Raw genomic sequence first — 19,982 nt, 5'->3', positions numbered from 1 at the left:
TAACAACATTTGTTTTAAAGTCAGGCAAAATTGAGTTCAAATCCCAGCTCTGTCACTGGCCCTTTGAACAAGTGCTTTTACCTTTCTCAATTTTGGTTTCTTCTTTGGTAACATGGGAATAACAATATTTATCTTTCAGGGTAGAGTGAAGAACTAACAAGTGTATATAGAACACAGGGCCAAGAGTTAGTCCCCTCATACTCTCCCATTCACCCTAATCTAGATTAGTGGTCAGCAAACTTTTTCTGTGAAGGGCTAGATAGTAAATACAGGCTTTGTAGGCCACAGGTCTCTTATCAAAAGGTTTTTAGTACAGATCTTCCTTGACTTACGACGGGGTTACATGTGGATAAACCTATGATAAGTTAAAAATATCATTAAGTCAAAAATGCATTTTAATACATCTAACCTGCCAAACACCATAGCTTAGCCTAGTCTACTTTAAATGTGTTAAGAACAGCTTCATTAGCCTACAGTTGGGCACAATCACTGAACTGAAAACCTATTTTATAATGAATTGTTGAATATCATGTGATTTATTGAATACTGTACTCAAAGTGAAAAACAGAATGGTTGTATGCATATAGACTGGTTTAAATATACTGGTAGTTTACCCTGATGATTGCTGGCTGATTAGGAGCTGCAGCTCACTGCCACTGCCCAGCATCATGAGAGAGTATCATACACATATTGCTAGTCCAAGAAAAGATCAAATTCAAAATTCAAATTACAGTTTCTACTGAATGTATATTACTTTCGCACCATCATAAAGTCAAGAAATCTTAAGTCAAACCATCTTAAGTCGGGGACTGTCTGTGTACTACTTAAACAATTTTCTGCTTTAATATCTGATATTCTATTCCTACTGAATTTCTCTGTCCTATTCTTGGCTGTGAGGTTTTAAAGGGCATCTTCTAATTTGGGGCCATATTATTATCACCTTTATAAGGTAGTGAGTTTGCCATAAGACTCTGGCCCCTCTGCTATATTTTAAGGATAAGGCCTAGGCAAATGTTTGACATCAGAAGAAATAATGCTATCCACAAAGGGAAAATAAATCTACAATCATAACTTTTGTTATTTCTTGCAAATGAAAACCTGGAACTTAACAAAGTAATGAGGCTGGGTTTTGTGTGTGACTGAGATAAACTGTTCACAGGAGTGTAATGGTTCAATCTGTTCCAAGTTTGAAAAAATCAAATCAAAAATGTATTTGTACACGTGTACAAGGTGAATGTACAAAAATCAACTGTATTTCTGTACATTAGCAATGAATAATCTTAACAATCTGAAATGAAATTAAGAAAACAATTCCATTTATAATAGCTTCAAAAAGAATAAAGTACTTCCCCCAAACTGATCTACACATTCAAAGCAATTTGTATCAAAATCCCAGTTGACCTCTTTGTAGAAATGGACAAGCTGATCCTAAAATTCATATGGAAATCCAAACGACTTAGAATAGCCAAAACAATCTTGAAAAAGTTGGGAGAATTCATACCTCCTAATTTCAAAACTCATTACAAAGCTATAGTAATCAAGACAGTGTGGTACTACCACTAAGGAAAGGCAAATGTATCAATGGAATAGAACTGGGAATCCCAAAATAAACCCATGTATTTATGGTCAACTGATTTTCAACAAATGTGCCAGTGTTATATTTTAAAAACCATGTGTATGTATATGAATGAAAATATAAAGGAACAGACACTAAAACAAGTATAAAGGGCAGATGGGAGAAATAAAGGAATATCCAGCAAGGTTACTGAAATGTCTCACAAAATAAAGTTCAAATATTGTTGATGTTAGGTGGGATTCCGACATACTATATTTGAATTAAAATTAGGGTTGTTTTTAGTTCTGTACATTTTTGGAAATGTAGTTAAGTTACATTTATAATGAGAAAATATTTCTGTTCTCCCAAAAGCTATGAAAGCTTGATTTCTTCTGCTTTCAGAGAAAAGTTAAAAGTTTCCCTAGTATCACATTAAAAAAAATTCAGGGGTAGGAAAAGGGACTGACTACAAATGGGCATAAGGGATCACTGTGGAGTGACAGAAATAATCTAAAATTGGTTGATGGTTACTGCTCTGTAAATCTACTAAATAGAATTTAAATGAGTAACCTTATGATCTTTAGTAGTTTTACTGTACATAAATTATGCCTCGATAAAGCTATTATAAGTAATTCAATACCATGGGGAAATACTTCATTTCTAATTTCCAACAGGCTTTAATATCTACAGGGTAACTGGAAAAAGGCTATTTTCTCTACTCTTTCTGATATTACTTACCATGTATGACTTCTGGGTAACCAATTCTCTTTTCCAACTTTTTCAATGCAGAATTTTTGTGGTCCATTGCTCCCTAAAACAGTGAAATCATCAACAGTTTGATACTCAGTGCTTCTCAAATTATGACCCCCTCAGTTGAGCAGCATCAGCATCACCCGGGAACTTTTAAGAAACACAAATCTGGGGCTCCTGGGTGTCTCAGTCAGTTGAGCATCCAACTCTTGATTTCAGCTTAGGTCATGATCTCAGGGTTGTGAAATCAAGCCCTGCATCAGGCTCCGTGCTCAGCGTGGAGTCTGCTTGGGTTTCTCTCTCTCCCTCTCCCTCTGCCCATCTCTCCACTTGTACACGCTCTCTCTCTAAAATAAATACAATCTTTAAAAGGAAAAAAAAAAAAACAAACACAAATCCATAGGCCCTACCCAAAGCCTACTAAACTGAATCAGTAGTTTGTGTTTGAACAGGCTTCCAAGTGATTCTGATGAGTACTAAAGTTTGAGAACCATTTTGTTAATGTATGCCCAAGAGATGAAAATGCAGTTTTATCTGGCACTCCTTTGCCAGAATAAGAGAATGCTATAACTAGTATACCTAATAAAAGAATACCTAAAAAGCTTAATTTTAGCTTTAAACAAAAGAGGAAAACTACAATCCACTGTCTTATACAATAAAACTTTATTTAAATATAACCTAGCGAATTCAATATTAACAATGCTTGTGCTTATAAGTCCTACAGAACCCTTATACACTTATACCCACTTCTTGTCCCTCCTCTCAGTTACCTTCTGTTACAGACAGAGTGAATGGTGATCCTAAAGCACTGGTTTTCTAAAAGGTCACTACCAATCCCTAGAAAGTATTTATTGGTAGTCACAATGACTGGTAGTGTTACTGGACTTTAGAAGGGGCCAGGCAAACTAAATGTTCTGCAATGTGTGAGACAGTCATACTCAAAGAATATTCTTATGTCCTTATGTCCCTCTTGACCAGTACAAATATGCATTGGTAGTACTTTTGATTTAATAACATCAAAGTATTTGCACAAGCAGTTATGTGAAAAGCCCAGTAAGACAGGAAATGGTGATTATGAAAAAGGATAGTTAAAATTATTAAGCTCAAAATTATGTTAACTCACTCTGAACATTGTCTCTACTCAATACAGCATTTCTAACCACAAAGATGGAATGTTTTAATAGTGCTAATTAATATATAACAGAAGAGTCTGGATTGCATTCAAAAGACATAGAATCAAATATTAAAAGAAATAGGAATGATGGGATCTTAGTGAATTTCACCAATAAAGGCTATCTTACAAATATGTCATCTCATCCTAAATGCTTTCTAAAACTTTATGGAATGGTAAGACATCAAGTTGTATATATTATAATATACTGAAATTATTTTTAGGTTGCCTGCTGTTTTCAATCTTATTCTGACATTGCCCCTAAACCACACAAGTTCTATGTGGACTCTTGCACCTATGTGCCTATTTTCAACCCATTTCAACTTTCAAATAATATGGTCTCTGAGGACTTTTTATGTATCAGAGCCTTGGCCTGTGGTGGAATTTCATCATAGACACCACCTCATTTTTCTCTACTTTGATCATCTGTAATTTATTTTGGCAGGTCTATTATCCCTACTTCATTTCGATTATTTCCCTGTTTTTCTTTCTTCTTTTTTTTTTAAGTAGGCTCCACACCCAGCACGGAGCCCAATGTGGGGCCTGAGCTCACAACCATGAGATCAAGACCTGAGCCGAGATCAGAGTTGGATGCTACACCGACTGAGCCACCCAGGTGTCCCTCCCTCTTTTTTTTTTTTTTTTTTAAAGATTTTATTTATTTATTTGACAGAGACAGAGATAGCAAGAGCAGGAACACAAGCAGTGGGAGTGGGAGAGGGAGAGCAGGCTTCCTGCCGAGGAGGGAGCCTGATGTGGGACTTGATCCCAGGACCCTGGGATCATGACCTGAGCCGAAGGCAGACGCTTAACGACTGAGCCACCCAGGCGCCCTCCCCCTTTTTCTTAATCATATTTAATTAAGTCTATTATTTCCTGCCCTTTGTTTTATTTTTATTTATTTATTTTAAAGATTTTATTATTTATTTGACAGAGAGAGCACAAGCAGAGGGAGAGATAGGGAGAAGCAGGCTCCCTGCTAAGCAAGGAGTCTGAGGTGTGACTCGATCCCAGGGCCCTGGGATCATGACCTGGGCCGAAGGCAGCCGCTTAACCGACTGAGCCACCCAGGCATCCCTATTTATTTTTTTTTTAAAAGATTTTATTTATTTGACAGAGAGAGACACAGTGAGAGAGGGAACACAAGCAGGGGAGTGGGAGAGGGAGAAGCAGGCTTCCCGCGGAGCAGGGAGCCCGATGCAGGGCCCGATCCCATGACCCTGAGATCATGACCCGAGCCGAAGGTAGATGCTTAACAGTTGAGCCACCCAGGCGCCCCTCTCTTATTTTTTTTAAAAGATTTTATTTGGGCGCCTGGGTGGCTCAGTTGGTTAAGCGACTGCCTTCGGCTCAGGTCATGATCCTGGAGTCCCTGGATCGAGTCCCGCATCAGGCTCCCTGCTTCTCCCTCTGACCCTCCCCCCTCTCATGTACTCGCTCTCTCTCATTCTCTCTCTCTCAAATAAATAAATAAAATCTTAAAAAAAAAAAAAAAATTTAAAAGATTTTATTTGTCAGAGAAAGCGAGTGGACAAGTAGGGGGAGCAGCAGGGAGAGGGAGAAGCAGGCGAGCAGGGAGCCTGATGCGGGGCTCGATCCCAGGACCCCGGGATTATGACCTGAGCCGAAGGCACTTAACCAACTGAGCCACCCAGATGTCTCTATTTCTTGCTCTTTCTATCTGTTCTTTCATATTCTAGTGTTTCTGATACAGAAAGGTTGCTGATCTTATCTTAAACCCAAACCTTTTAAGTAGGAACAAGTATCTACTAACTAGTATCTTCTAACAGTTGTTCCCAAATATACATTGATTGAGATAAATATTTCATTATAAGTCACTTCTTAAAAATTTTAGTTAGTGCTAAGTTTATGTATTTTTTTTTTGAGTTTGTAGGTACTTTTATTTCATGTCTACCAATTTTATTCCAGAATATTGTAGAGGATATTATAAATATTTGTTATAGAAATGGGATGTTAGATCTGTCAAGGTTGAGAACCATCACATTACATTGTTATATACATCATTCTTGTAACTTTCTCCTCCTACACTGGGTGGAAGGTTAAACTAGATGGCCTCTAAAAGTCTGTGAACCACAATCTCCTCTCGGCCTTCCACAGGTATCCTCCTGTGTTATTTTAGATAGCTCCACCCAACCCAAATATTATTCCCAAGAGCTCTTAGTTCTCATCTCTTAAATGATCAGATCTCTAGTTTATACTGAAGCTTACACAGTTTTTACTCATTTTGGTCATTACCTTACTTCCTGAACCACCAACATGGGTTTTTTTTTTTTTTTTCAAATTAAGAGAGCATTCTCAAAAGGTGCCCCTCTCCAAAAACTTAGTAATAATAAACCTTCTTTGAGACCTCTCTGGTGCTGGATTAAAAATCTCCTTTCTATATTGCTTCTGAGAGATCAGAATGTGTAGTTCTCCTCTTTCCTCTCTGGGCTCCAAATTCTTTAAGTCTGCCTCTAGGCTATTTCTGTCTCATCCCTAAATACAAGGGTTTCTAAGCATCAGCCCTCTACTCTTTGTATTCTATTTCTGCATAAGCCAACCTATTCTAATAGCTTCAAGTGTCACTGCTCTACTCTTACCTCTAAACTCCTACTTTGGCAACACCTACTAAACTGCCCCTCTGGCTCCCTGGTTTTCTTCTGATTGTCTGGCAGTTGCCTTGAACTCAAGAGGTTCTAAGCCACTCGTTATCTTCCCTCAAAACCTCTAAACCATGTTCTTTACACTTTACAACTTCTCCATTTCTCTATTTTTCAAAACATGGTTTTATCCTTGGCATTCTTCCTTTATATCTCATCTTCTAATCAAGTCCTATTTCTACTTTTGAAACTTCTCTAGCATTTATCCCTTCTTTTCCATCCCTACCTCCATCTCCTAAGATCAACTGCTCCAATATTTTCTTCCTCTCTTCAGGGTTTCCCTTATCCTTTAATGCATGCTATACCTTGCTATCAAATCTTCCTAATATGCAGCTTCAGCAAGTTTTCCTCTCTTCAAAAGTTTCCAAAGCTTCTAATACCCTCAGAGTAATGTCCAAAATTCTTCTGGTCTGGCTTTTAGTCACTGTATCCAAAATTGCCTACTTAGTTCTTCAGTTCTCTCTGCTTCAGCTGAAACAGGCTTAGGGATCATAACTTCTGTTCTGTGGTACTTGGCATAATGCTGGTGTTAAAGATTTAATTTACTTAATTTATTATCAGTCACAAAAGTATTTTCATGGTCATTCATTTCCAAACAACACACATTTTGATCGGTGACTACTATGTGACAAGCACTATGCTAGGCACCAGAAATAAAAAGATGAAGACATGGATCTGTATCTCAAGGAGCTCCAGGTATAATAGAGGAGTGTTAAGCACATCATTAAAATATAACACAACCAACAGTGCCTGGCTCGTAGGAGACACTAAAATGTTTGCCAATGACTGAATGACCAAACAGATTTACATATCAAATATTGCTATCCTATGAAGTTAAAATGTGGGATCCAGCCTTAGGGTTAAAAATTTCTAGAGGTAAGGACTACAAAGTGAATTAATAGTTTATACAAATCCAGGTTAACTGTGACTGGTTGGGAAAATGTCTATTCTCTGTTATTTCTGATAAGTTTTATACACGCTGATTTGATATAACCATGTGATAAATAATTTTCTGTACAGGAAAAGTGATCCTGTATACATACCCATGAGGTCAGCAAATCCTCCAACTGGCAATCGGCAGGTTCCAGTAACAAACTGCAGAAGTCTCATTCTCTTCTCATTATCAATTTCTTTAACAAACTGTTAAAAAAAACAGCACACACAAAGATAGATATATATATATATATATATATATATATATATATATATGGTCCTATGTTACGTTTAGCATAAACAAGAATGAAAAACGATCATTTCAAATGAACTCCCAGTGTTAGGTGCACTAGATAATGACTATACCCCACCACTGTGGATGGAGGAGCTTCTCCATGTTTGTCAAAGCCCTGCCAACCTTCCCCTATATAAATCTTAGGACCACATCCTTTCAGGGAGATAGAAAGAGAAGGGTGCCCTCTGCCTAAGAGCTCCCTACTCACAAAGTCTCAAGATTAGCTCTTTTAGAGCAGCCCCTTATTTTACCTCCCAGATATGCTTGTCCTATAGGATATTGACGTGGTTACATGGGACACAAAGCTTGAGTCAGTATGGACTTTTTGGTTTTATGAAATGAGATCAAGCTCATAGAACTCTGATCCAAATACATCCCAATAACCTCCTTCTCTCAACATTCTCTAGGTTTTGGTGTAGCTATACACTATCAGAATCAGGTGGCTTTCAACTCCTACAACTCTGGTTCAAAACATTAGATTTATGGAAGATGCTTTCTAGCCTGTAGCACAAGTATTTTGACTCAGCCAAATATTTTTTGTGAATAATTTTTATCCTATTGTACTACTGTCAAGTATTTTAAAAGGCTAATCCTATTTGCTATAGAAGCTCAGTTTATTTGGGTTTCTTATTAATTTCTTTACATAAGTAACAGACATTTAAAAAATTTTTATTTTTTTATTGTGGTAAAATACATATAACATAAAATTTACCATTTTAAGCACACAATTCAATGGCATTAAGTATGTTCACAGTACTGTATAACTATTACCACTATTTCCAGATTTTATCATCCTAAACAAAAACTCTGAATTCATGAAACTTATTTCCTCATCCCCAACAGCCCTTGTTAGCCTCTATTCTACTTTGTCTCTATGAATTTGCCTCTTCTAGATACCTCATATAAATGGAATCATGGAATCATACAACGTTTATACCTTTGTGACTGGCTTATTTCACTCAGCATAATATTCTTAAGGTTCACCCCTGTTGTAGCCTATCAGAATTTCCTTTCTCCTGAGGGTTGCTGGAGTGCAGGGGGGTGGAAGGGATGGGGTGGCTGGGTGATGGACATTGGGGAGGGTATGAGTTGTGGGGAGCGTGGTATATTGTGAAGACTGATGAATCACAGACCTGTACCCCTGAAACAAATAATACATTATATGTTAATAATAATAATAATAATAAAAGAATTTCCTTTCTTTTAAGGCTGGATAATATTCCATTGTATGTGTATACCACCTTTTGTTTATCCATTCATCTGTTGATGGACACTTAAGTTGCTTCTACCTTTTGGCTACTGTGAATAACGCTGTTATGAATATAAGTACACAATATGTGTTTGAGTGCTTGCTTTCACTTCTTTTGGGTATACCTAGGAGAACTGCTGGATATGTTAATTTATGTTTAGCTTTTTGAGGAGCCATCAAATTGTTTTCCACAGTTGTGCACCACTTTACATTCCCACCAGCAATGCAGGAGAGTTCCAATTTCTCTACATCCTCAACAGGATGATTATTTTCTGTTTCTTGATAATAGCCATGACAGTAATGGATATGAAATGGTATCTCATTGTGGTTTTGATTTGCACTTCCCTAATGATTAGTGATTTGAGCATCTTCTCTTGTGCTTATAGCAGGTATTTTTTGAAGACACACCATTATGATTCCAAACCAGGTTGCTCCCTTAAGTTTTGCCTTCTAAACATTATATAATTCTTAATGAGGTATGAATGATGAAAACCATACTTGAGACAGTTCCATAAAATTCCAAAAGTATTTAGATCAAATGCAGGGGAATCATCATCTGAAGCTGTCTTATACCCTCGGCAAAGGTCCAAGGTGTGTGTTGCTTACTCAGCAATAATTTTTTAAAAATACTGTTATAATCTTTTTTTAAAAATTTTTAATTCCAGTATAATTAATATACAGTATTATATTAGTTTCAGGGGTACAATAGTGATTCAACAATTCTATACATTACTCAGTGCTCATCATGATAAGTGTACTCTTAAGCCCCTTCACCTATTTCACCCATCCCTCCACCCACCTCCCCTCTGGTAACCATCGGTTTGTTCTCTCTAGTTAAGAGTCTGTTTTTTAGTTTGTCTTTTTCTTTTTTTTAAAGATTTTATTTATTTATTTGACAGAGAGAGACACAGTGAGAGAGGGAACACAAGCAGGGGGAGTGGGAGAGGGAGAAGCAGGCTTCCTGCCGAGCAGGGAGCCCGAAGCAGGGCTCGATCCCAGGAACCTGGGACCATGAGCCAAGCCGAAGGTAGATGCTTAACGACTGAGCCACCCAGGCGCCCCTGTTTCTTAAATTCCACATGAGTGAAATCATATGGTATTTGTCTTTTTCTGGCTGACTTATTTCACTTACTATTACACCCTCTAGATCCATTCATGATATTGCAAATGGCAAGAGTCCAGTCCTTTTTTTTCCCTTAAGATTTCATTCTTTTTTATGGCTGAGTAATATTCCAGTGATATACACCCCCACACACATTTATATATATATATACATACATAGACCACATCTTGATCCATTCATCTATCAATGGACAGTTGGGCTGTTTCCATAACTTAGCAATTGTATAATCTGTTCATTTATTATAACACATAGGATGGAATAAGGGGCCTGAATATACTGGTACATTTTGTTCTGTGACTTTCTTCCATATGTGATAAGCAATTTCTAAAAAATTATGATGTTCTGCCAATAGAAATAAACAGACAAACCTGCCAAAACCACATGATTTGTTTGCTTGTCCTAGTGTAATGACGGTAGATGGCATGTCTTTGCCAGTCATTCAAATCAATCTCTTGCATTCCACATAAAAGGACCTTTGGAGATTTAAAAAAAAAAAAAAGATGGTTTCTTTACAGCCTGTATAAAACTGCTAGACATAGAGAAGAAAGACTAATATTCAACAACTTTCAAAAAACAAATTAATCAGAGGCGTAGGCTTATAAGCTGTGCATCAAGAATTGTGTCTAAATTACTTACGAAGGTTGAGTTTCCATGGATAGTGTCATATATACACATATTCAAAAAGAAATACACATATTCAGGTAAGTAAGTCATTCATTGTAGAGAGGTTCTGATAGTAATTCTTTTTTGGGGGGTAAGACTTTTATATATTTGATAAATTATGGACTTTTTAAACCACTAGGGATGCTTCAAAACATCCTGCTAGCATAAAAATACTATTGCTACTGGAAAGATGAGAAAGTGAGCTGAAAGCAGACACCTGAAGGCATTATTTACTAGCATGCTGCAGAGGAAATAAGAAAAACTCATTACCTCTAATTCCTTTGCATCAAAGTATTGCAAATACTGCTGGGGAAGAATTTCATTAAAGCCCTCAAAGAAAGCTTGTGTCTGTTCTTCAACACCTCGAGACAACCTCCATTCAGCTACCATTCTGGTAAATAAATATTAAAAAAGCTATCAGGAAGTTTAGATTTTACTTTTAAATTCTGAGTATAAAAGTAATTTTTAAAAACTTTATTATGAAAAACTTCAAATATTTATAAAAGTAGGATATAATGAGTCCTATGTATATCCCAGCTTCAACCCAACACCAATCTTATTTCATTATGCCCCTACCCGTACCTAGAAATCATATACTATCATTTTAAACATAAATAATTCAGCATGTATCTCTGTAAGATAAAGTCTCATTTTGAAAACAATCACAATTCTATTATCACACAAAAAAGTAAACAATTCCTTTACAGCCAAGTATTCAGTGCTCAAATTCTGACTGACTCAATTTAACATACTGCTTCAATCAGCATCTAAAAAGGGGTCATACATTGTAAAAGTCTCTTAAGCTTTTAACTTATAGATACCCCCTTGCAATTTTTTTTTTGAAAGAAAATACTTTTTTTGAAGATTATTTGAGAGAGAGAGAGAGCACGCGCGTGCATGCGAGAGCAACAGAGTGTGTGGTGGGGGGAGGTACTGAGGGTGAGGGAGAGAGAATCTCCAGCAGACTCCCTGCTGAGCAAGAAGCCTGCAGCGGGGCTGGAACCCACCATCCTAAGATCATGACTGAGCCACCCAGGCGCCCCTTGAATGAAAATACTTTTAATGAAAATTCTCTACTAAATATTCTAGATTTCAACTTTGACTTTTAAAAAAGATTTTATTTATTTGAGAGATCGAGAGAGATAGAGAGAGAGTACGAATGGGGAGAAGCAGAGGGAGAGGGAGAAGCAGACTCCCCACTGAGCAGGGAGCCCAATGCAGGGCTCAATCCCAAGACCCCAGGATCATGACCTGAGCCAAAAGCAGACATTTAATGGACTGAGCCACCCAGGCGCCCCTTGAGATTCTTTTCAGTGACTTGATATTACATGGCACAGTGGTTACAGAACTGGTATTGAAAAGAGTGATCTAGCACTATTTCTACTCTTAAAACTCCCACTTTTGGAGAAAAAGTGAAAGTTCTATATAACCAAAATTCTTTTCTATCCCTTTATTATCTTCGAATTGTGGTTAAACTGAAAATATACCAAGAAAGGTGTATAAAACCTATCAGTACCCATTAGATTAATTCTTTGTAAAATTTAGTTTGAGTTAACATACAGGATAGTCTCTCTACCCTGCTGCCTCCACAAGAATCTGTTATACCTTCTCATTCATCTGCTGCCAGACTTGTTAAAAGAAATTTAGATTGTCTACTGAATATGGTCATTAATTTCTTGTAATGTGGCTTCTTTATCTACCACTTGGATGTAGTTCTAACTGTTCTCTTAAGGGTTATTATAACTTATTAGCCTCCACATTTTCTAAAGATTCCTCATTTTCCTTGGCCTCTGAAATGCAGGACATGGCAGAAGGGGTATCAACTCTGAGCTGCCTGACAGCACCACTATGCTTCCCTATTTACTATTTGTGACTTGTGCTTTCCAGCCTTCCTATCTCTGCTTATAACTTTTTTTTTTTTTTAAAGATTTTTTATTTATTTATTTGAGAGAGAGAGAATGAGAGAGAGCAAGCACATGAGAGGGGGGAGGGTCAGAGGGAGAAGCAGACTCCCTGCCGAGCAGGGAGCCCGATGCGGGACTCGATCCAGGGACTCCAGGATCATGACCTGAGCCGAAGGCAGTCGCCCAACCAACTGAGCCACCCAGGCGCCCCTCTGCTTATAACTTTTGTTCTCATTTCTGCACAACTGAATTCTCCCCAACCTTCAAAGCTTATATTAACTATCATCAGTTACTTGCTCCATGATTACAACTAGAAGAAATAATGTCTCCCTCCCTTGACTTCCCATAGCACTTTCCTTGTTCCTCTAACAACACACTTGTTAAGGTAGAAAACGATCATGTCCTTGTTATATACGATCAGTTCTCATGATTAGTAAAAAGGCAAACATTATCTTTTGAAATACTGTCCACCGGTATTACTAGGCAATTATCAATGTGTGGTAGCCCAACAGAAAGGCTAAAGTATGTTAAAAGGAGCATTCTCTCTCACCTGATATATTCCTCTTTATTTTCTTCTGTCACAAGAATATTTCCACCATTAGGTTTCAAATCATGACTCTTGATTTCACCTAAAATTTCTTTATCGACAGAGAAGTACATTTCCAAACCACATTCCTCAATATTGTTTTCTCTGCACAAATGAAATTAACACTATTTGTTATACTAATTCAATCATATAAAAAGTATTTAAAGGATTGTGTTCTTCAATAATTACTATAAAACTATAACATCAAAATAATAAGAAAACTGGAGAGATTATACTCTGAAGTCATATTTTGCCTAAGATATTGGGTGTATTCTGTAAAATCTATTGTATTAAAAAACAAAACAAGTTTAATATTTAAATTCAATAAACCAACTGCATGCTTACAGTTTGGATAAGCTACCAACACCATAATGAAAGCATATAAGACTATATTTTGATAAATTAAATGGAAACAAACTTACTTAACCCAGATGAGAGAATTGTAAAATTCTGGATCAATAGATTCTAAATCCTTGAGTCCAACTGGTTTGTTCAATATACGCTTATAGAATGGCAAAGAAAAGCCTGTGTCTATGAATTTCCCATGGAACAGAGCCTATATGAGAAGAAAATAATACCATTTATGATAATTTTATAATAAAATATTAGATGAATTCTTCCCTGAAAGCTCCCCTGTCATCTATTATGGCACATTTTTGGGAAAAGGGCAAAGATAACAAACCAATCTTAAAAAATTTCTTAGTGATGAGAAATTTCAAATGAGAAGGTTAAAGAAACAATGCTTTAGTATTGTTGAGTTAGCAAAGTAAACACAGTTCTCCACCTGTACTTACCATGGCAATAAACCTGCCAATAAAACGAAAATATTTCAGGTGATCTGGATTAATGTAAGAAGCAGGATTAATCTGCAAGCAGTAGTTATCCTTCCCTGCATATTCAAACAGGCAATACATTGGGTTCAACACCTCGTGTGACAAAAGAAAGAACCACTCTCTGAAATCAAAAGAAAATTTAGGGTGAAAAAAACCATGCCAACAAATCAAAGAGCAGTGCTACAAAGTTCTCAGGGATCTACACTCCTCAGTTGGTGAGAGTTTTCTAATCCCATGTTGATTTTGAACTGCTTCTGTTCAAATAGACATCTAGTTTACAGAGATGATATTTACACACTGCATATTATATTTCAAAGAATCTAAGACATCGTCGACTTAAAAGACACCATTATTTGATGAGCCACTAAAAATTTTTCTAATTGTGATACATATCCCAATGTCAGAGACGTTAAAATGTTAGTCTTAGAATCAATGAAATACTATATAGAGGCCAAGTTTAAAATTCACTATTAACCCATGTAGTTAGAGCAGCTGAAAGAAGTCTAATATTACCCCATCTGTTACTCAACCTCACAGTAATCCTCATCAAATGACACTGCTCTCTAAATTTTAGGTAAATATGAAAAAACTTCCAATTTCACGAAGATAATAAAACACTTAATTGAAGTCACTCATTCATTAGAAAAATGCTCTGAGGAGCTCTAATTCAACTGTTGTGAAAATACCAACCAATATTAACATAAGATTATAGTTACTATATAACATGGGTGGGCCTGGTAGGTAGAATGGATCTGGGGCAATACAGATGATACTAGCTTGTGTCTGAGATTTCTTTTCGTGAGTTCATGGCCTCTGGTGGTAATGCTGCTTATACTTTAATACTATTTGATTTTCTAATTAAGAATAAATGATTGCCCTCCTCCTGAATTACCTTTAACTTATACAAAATTCAATGTTTCTATTCATATTTATTATTTACCAGTGGTTATTTCATACATTTTGAAATGTGAACTTTAATACATAACATAAATAAGAACTACTAAAATATAGCCATCATTTAGTGAGCACACAAAAATGGAGGGTCTGAACTAGGTCACTAATAAACACTAATCCTAGAAAACTAGATGTGACTATTCTTTTTTTTACAGATGAAAGATATTTGCCCCAGGTTGTACTAATGAGTGCAGAAAAAGGATTCAAATCCAATCTTGACTCTAAAGTCCTTGCTTTCCACACTGCCACTGCTATGCAAGTATTTAACCTGATGTGCTATATTGTTATGGAATAAGCAAAGGAATTTCTTGAGTTTGTCTTCTAGGATTTGATTAGAAGCTCCAATATTAAGAAAGCAGAATTTAACATTTTAACTCCTATTTTACACATCCCTCTGTATTCTTAAAACAGCTATATTAATCTCAGTTGGGAACTGAGTGGCTATTATCTGTATCAGTAATCTGTGATGGGGAAAATAACCTGATCACTATAGGGCCTTGTATGCTCGCTCTGTGGAACAAAAAAGAGGTGGTAGACTGAACACTGGCTTCTGGTTTGATGATACAAAGCTTGCATCCAGGCTCTACATCTTAGTTATGTGCTGTAGGTTAGTCTCTGAACCTCATTACTTATAAAATTCTATCTCACAGGGTTATCCTGAGGATTAAAATGAGTAATGTGGGGGAAATCTACTAGCAGTCCTTTAGAAAGTGCTGAATTAGTGTTTGCTGAACTTTGGTAGCTGCAGAATAAAGGTACAATAATTTGCTACATTCATTTTCCTGAAATAGAAGATTGAGAAAATACTTGCAAGCAAAGTGAATGATACCTTTGGAAGAAAGGAACTAAGTTCTGAGTATTCATATTATCACTACCTTGCTACACCTCCATAATCTAAGCCTTCTTCTCCTGGAAAAATCACCCACAAACGTCTTCGCAGATCTTGGGGATTGAAGCTCATTATCTACAAAATAATAAAAGGATTGGTAAAAGCAGTTGTTGAAATATCATTCTACCACTTCCAGGTCTGAGATATTCTTCCTTATAAGTAACTTGAGTTTCCCATGACATAGAATGGTGTTTGTGGTCTAGTCAACACCATACATACAGAAAATACATTAAAGTTTTATAATATTTTATAGATATTATACACATCTATATATTTTTCTTTTCTTGAAGATTTTATTTATTTATTTGACAGAAAGAGACATAGCGAGAGAGGGAACACAAGCAGGGGGAGTAGGAGAGGGAGAAGCAGGCTTCCCCGTGGTGCAGGGAGCCCGATGTGGGGCTCGATCCCAGAATCCTGGGATCACGACCTGAGCCGAAGGCAGACGCTTAACGACTGAGCCACCCAGGCGCCCCTACACATCTATATTTTAATATACCTTATAGATACATAATTTTCTTTTAAATAATCCTACTTTTGACTTATCAAGTTGCTTCTGTCACTTGCTTAGAGCAGAGTAACTGTGGGCATGGTCCTTTGTCAGGTCATTTGGGTGGTGAAGGGCTTGGTTTGGTTATGTTTGGGTTTGTTTTACAGCCAAAAGTACACATAACAGCGTTTGGCTAACCTGGAAGTGAAAACCAGTGGCTGCAGAAAGAATATAGTTAATTTTGGAAACTCATTCTCAGTGGAAACCTATAAATACCTGGAAAAATACTCAAATTTTGTGTCCTACTAGAGTGGTTAGTAAGATCATCTTCGTATTTGAAGGACAGCACCATTATTGAAATATTAATAATGAGTTCATGATTTGGGTTTTTCCTTTGTAAAACTAATTACTTGCCTAAAATTGGGCCAAAGAACATTACAAATATTACTCTTAGAAAAGAAAGTGACAGGGCCTGGACAAAGAGAAGTGGACTTAATGCCTCTGTTTTATGAAATTAGAATGAACTCTCACATTAAATATCCAAAGAGGCCCAGTAAGTAACCTGCTTATGCCAGGGCTCAGTTCCCACAAAATAAATATATCACTTTCATTAATTCATATACCACTAAAAAAATCCCAGATGTAACAAAAAATTCAATGCTTATGACAAATATTCTACAAATACTCTAGGTTAGGCACATAGCAATACAAATGACAGATATTAAAGGTTAAAACATTTGTTTTTGTTGGTTTGTTTCTTGCTTCCTCTGGCTATTCCTTGTCCTTAGGGCTGCTCCCCAAAACCTAAAGCTGTTTTTGATCTCTCTTGCTATTCCCCCAAACCTGAGACTGTTTCCCTTTGGAAATTCTGGTTGTTTTTTCTGCCCTGTGTCTGATTCTTTAGGATTTGCTGTTCCCTAGGAAAAATATCTTTTAAGTAGTACCCTTTAATAAATGCCTAATACTAAATAAATTTTTTTCTCCTGCAATTTCCCCAATGAGCAAAAACACTCACTACCCCAAACAACTTTATCCACCACTTAGGAAGAAAATTTGATGCTAATTTTGCTATTAGATTTGTCACTCTTCCAAAGCAATCAAATTTTTCTCCTAAGTTTTGGTTTCACATTTATTTGATGGATATCAGATCTAGGGTGACAATTTTAAACAACTGTTTTAGTACCATCTGGTCTGTCGGTCTGCAAAAGTCTTTAGGTTTCAAAAGTCAAAAAATAAAGGGATATTTAATCATGTTTTGCACCTTTCAGCACTGCAATAGCAAGTTATGGTCCAAGAAACTGGCCCACCAGAGACTGACTACATAGTTATGAATATGAAAATTAGAAGCAGGTAATGACTGGAGTTGGGAATGGCCTTGGAGACTTACATCAGATCAAGGGAATCACTAATTCTCTAAATGACCTTAGTCAAGTTCTGCTGCTAAAAAGCTATCTGCTCCTACTTAGCAGGATGTCAACTGGCTTTTCTCTTCAATGTTAATTACTGAGGTTCCATTAGGAAATGTACATAACTGTTTCTGAAAGCAAGTAGCCAGCTAAGTCAGACGGCCTGCCAACCATCTCAGAAAATCTCTTTTCCCTTTGTATTCATTTTGAAGCTGTAGCTACCACAATTATCAACAGGTGCTTGATAATAAAAAAATTAGGTCCATATCTGGCCATAAAATAAGGACTAAGTAGATGTTTTCATTTTAAGACAGTTTTTCACTGGCCATTTTAATCTCTACAACAAAATCACTTAACATTTATTTGCAGTTGGTTAAGTTGCAAAATAAAAGTAAGTGTAAATTAACTTGGGTTCTGAGGACAATAAAAAAATTTGTTGACTATATCTTTTTTTATTTTGGTATCATAACCAATGACCAATTTCTTTCCTACATAAAAATTTTTTTGTAAAAATTATGAGTGACAAATGCTTACTGTAAAAATGCAAGTAACACACAAGTATAAAAGCAAAATCATCCCCTCTTCCTTTCTACCCAGCCAATAATGTTCATATGGATATTTCTCTGGCTACCAAAAACCTACCTTTTTACTCAAATATCTATTTCAAACTGACCACTTAGCTTAGAAACGAAAATCTGAAACTCACCAATTACTTTAAATTACTCTGACATTTCAAAAGCACAAGACATATACATATACAAACATATACATGTTCCTACAGTGTAAGTACTAATGCAGCTGGCAGTACTTAATTTAAGGACTCCAACTCAAAAGCCCAAACTGTTTAGACCTGGAACCAAAAGTGGTTCTGGGCAGGCAGCCACAGGGCAAATTATCGAGTGAATAAGACAGTACCTGCTGAAAGGAATCTTCAAACAATGTCTTTCTTGTCACTGTAATCTTTATGTGCTGTGGCATGGCCAGTTGCTGAAACATAAGAATGACTTAAGTCAACTCTCTCTATTAAAATAGCCTATTGAAAAACCAAAAGAGTGAAGTTCTATTTACTTTTATCTTTGCTTAGAGAAACAAGTAGAGTATGAATATGAACTTATTTCAATACTGTTTAACCATGCATTTGTGAGCATTCATGCTAATTACAGATCATTTGATATATAACAAAAGAAAACAGATCTCATATGCAGTGCTTACTTAATGAGTCAAATAAATCTTTAATTTTATTTTCAAAAAGCTAACTTAGATTATTCTTGCTTGCCTGGGCCCAGTTAATTACATGAGTTTGAAGTTTAAAAATATTCATCATAGTAACATTTTGATTAGTACATTAATTTTATTTAGAACCCATAAAGAAATCATTAATTCAGAAAATATATATCAGAAATAACTGATCACATCTGGGAAGAATACTCAGAATGTAACTATATATATATATACATATATATATCAAATATTAGATATGAAAAGGGCTGGTTACAATCTATACACCAGAAAATGTTTTAACTCATTTGTTTGAAGATTTTTGCAATCTTAGAATTATGGGTACTGAAAGGAGAGTAGCACTTTTTTTATTCAAACTGTTTCAAGTTTATTCTTCTGGACTACAGAAGCCACAAATGATCTAACTGATAAATCTTTTTCTTTGCCCTAAAAATAGAAAAAAGAGATTCCAATGCTTCCAATTTTACCTGTTTTTCTATGAATTATTTTCACAATCACTGTGTAATATAAGCAACATAACAAAAGAAAGGGAGTACAGAAAAAAGTCCTGATACTAACCTGACACCAGAACCGGAAATACTGAACTTTTGCCTTGAAGTCCCGTACATAGGCTATCTGTGGTCCATTGTCTCTGAGGAGGAATGTTAATATGACATATTTAGCAGCTCGTAAGATAATATATAGAAGGAAAGCAAAATACCACACCCCCTTAGTACTCAGTCAAATATAAAAATACTGTAGCATAGCATACTCCTAAACACCACCTTAAAAAAAAAATTTCCCAGGACTAGTTTTTTGTTTTGTTTTGTTTTACTTATTTGCGAGAGAGAGAATGAGAGACAGAGAGCATGAGAGGGAGGAGGGTCAGAGGGAGAAGCAGACTCCCTGCCGAGCAGGGAGCCCGATGCGGGACTCGATCCCGGGACTTCAGGATCATGACCTGAGCTGAAGGCAGTCGCTTAACCAACTGAGCCACCCAGGCGCCCCCCAGGACTAGTTTTAAATGACAGAAATTTAGATCTTTTTAAAGGCACTGTTGTGGGATTTTCTTTTATATATAGCGAAATCTAACAGGACTAGGTAAAGGAAGTTCTATCTGGGAATGTTGCCTATCCCCAAATCCATTCTTTCCTTTATCCTTAAATCAGACTTCTGATATCTACCTGGGCAGACTGCTACCTAGAAAAAAGATTACATTTCTCAGCGTGGTTGTGTGACTTAACCATGGCTAACGAGCTGTAAATGTATAGGACTTCCGCAAAGGCTCTTTTAAAGAGAGTGA

General features: G+C 36.4%; 1 protein-coding gene across 7 annotated transcripts in view; it reads right to left on the bottom strand.

Annotated features, from left to right (window-relative positions):
• ITCH (itchy E3 ubiquitin protein ligase) overlaps window positions 1-19,982 on the bottom strand; it is a 121,690-nt gene that overhangs the window by 3,475 nt on the left and 98,233 nt on the right. For all 7 annotated transcript variants that reach the window (XM_078057105.1, XM_078057106.1, XM_078057108.1 and 4 more), the window contains 10 exons: window positions 19,259-19,331; window positions 18,377-18,448; window positions 15,552-15,640; window positions 13,684-13,843; window positions 13,312-13,445; window positions 12,854-12,994; window positions 10,670-10,790; window positions 10,105-10,209; window positions 7,180-7,276; window positions 2,294-2,366 (listed from right to left, as the gene is read on the bottom strand). In XM_078057105.1, the coding sequence (XP_077913231.1) occupies window positions 2,294-2,366; window positions 7,180-7,276; window positions 10,105-10,209; window positions 10,670-10,790; window positions 12,854-12,994; window positions 13,312-13,445; window positions 13,684-13,843; window positions 15,552-15,640; window positions 18,377-18,448; window positions 19,259-19,331 (1,065 nt within the window). The remainder of the gene's footprint in view (window positions 1-2,293; window positions 2,367-7,179; window positions 7,277-10,104; window positions 10,210-10,669; window positions 10,791-12,853; window positions 12,995-13,311; window positions 13,446-13,683; window positions 13,844-15,551; window positions 15,641-18,376; window positions 18,449-19,258; window positions 19,332-19,982) is intronic.

This window comes from Halichoerus grypus, chromosome 10 (assembly GCF_964656455.1).
Source record: "Halichoerus grypus chromosome 10, mHalGry1.hap1.1, whole genome shotgun sequence".
NCBI lineage: Eukaryota > Metazoa > Chordata > Mammalia > Carnivora > Phocidae > Halichoerus > Halichoerus grypus.
This window is presented reverse-complemented; position numbering and strand designations above follow the sequence as displayed.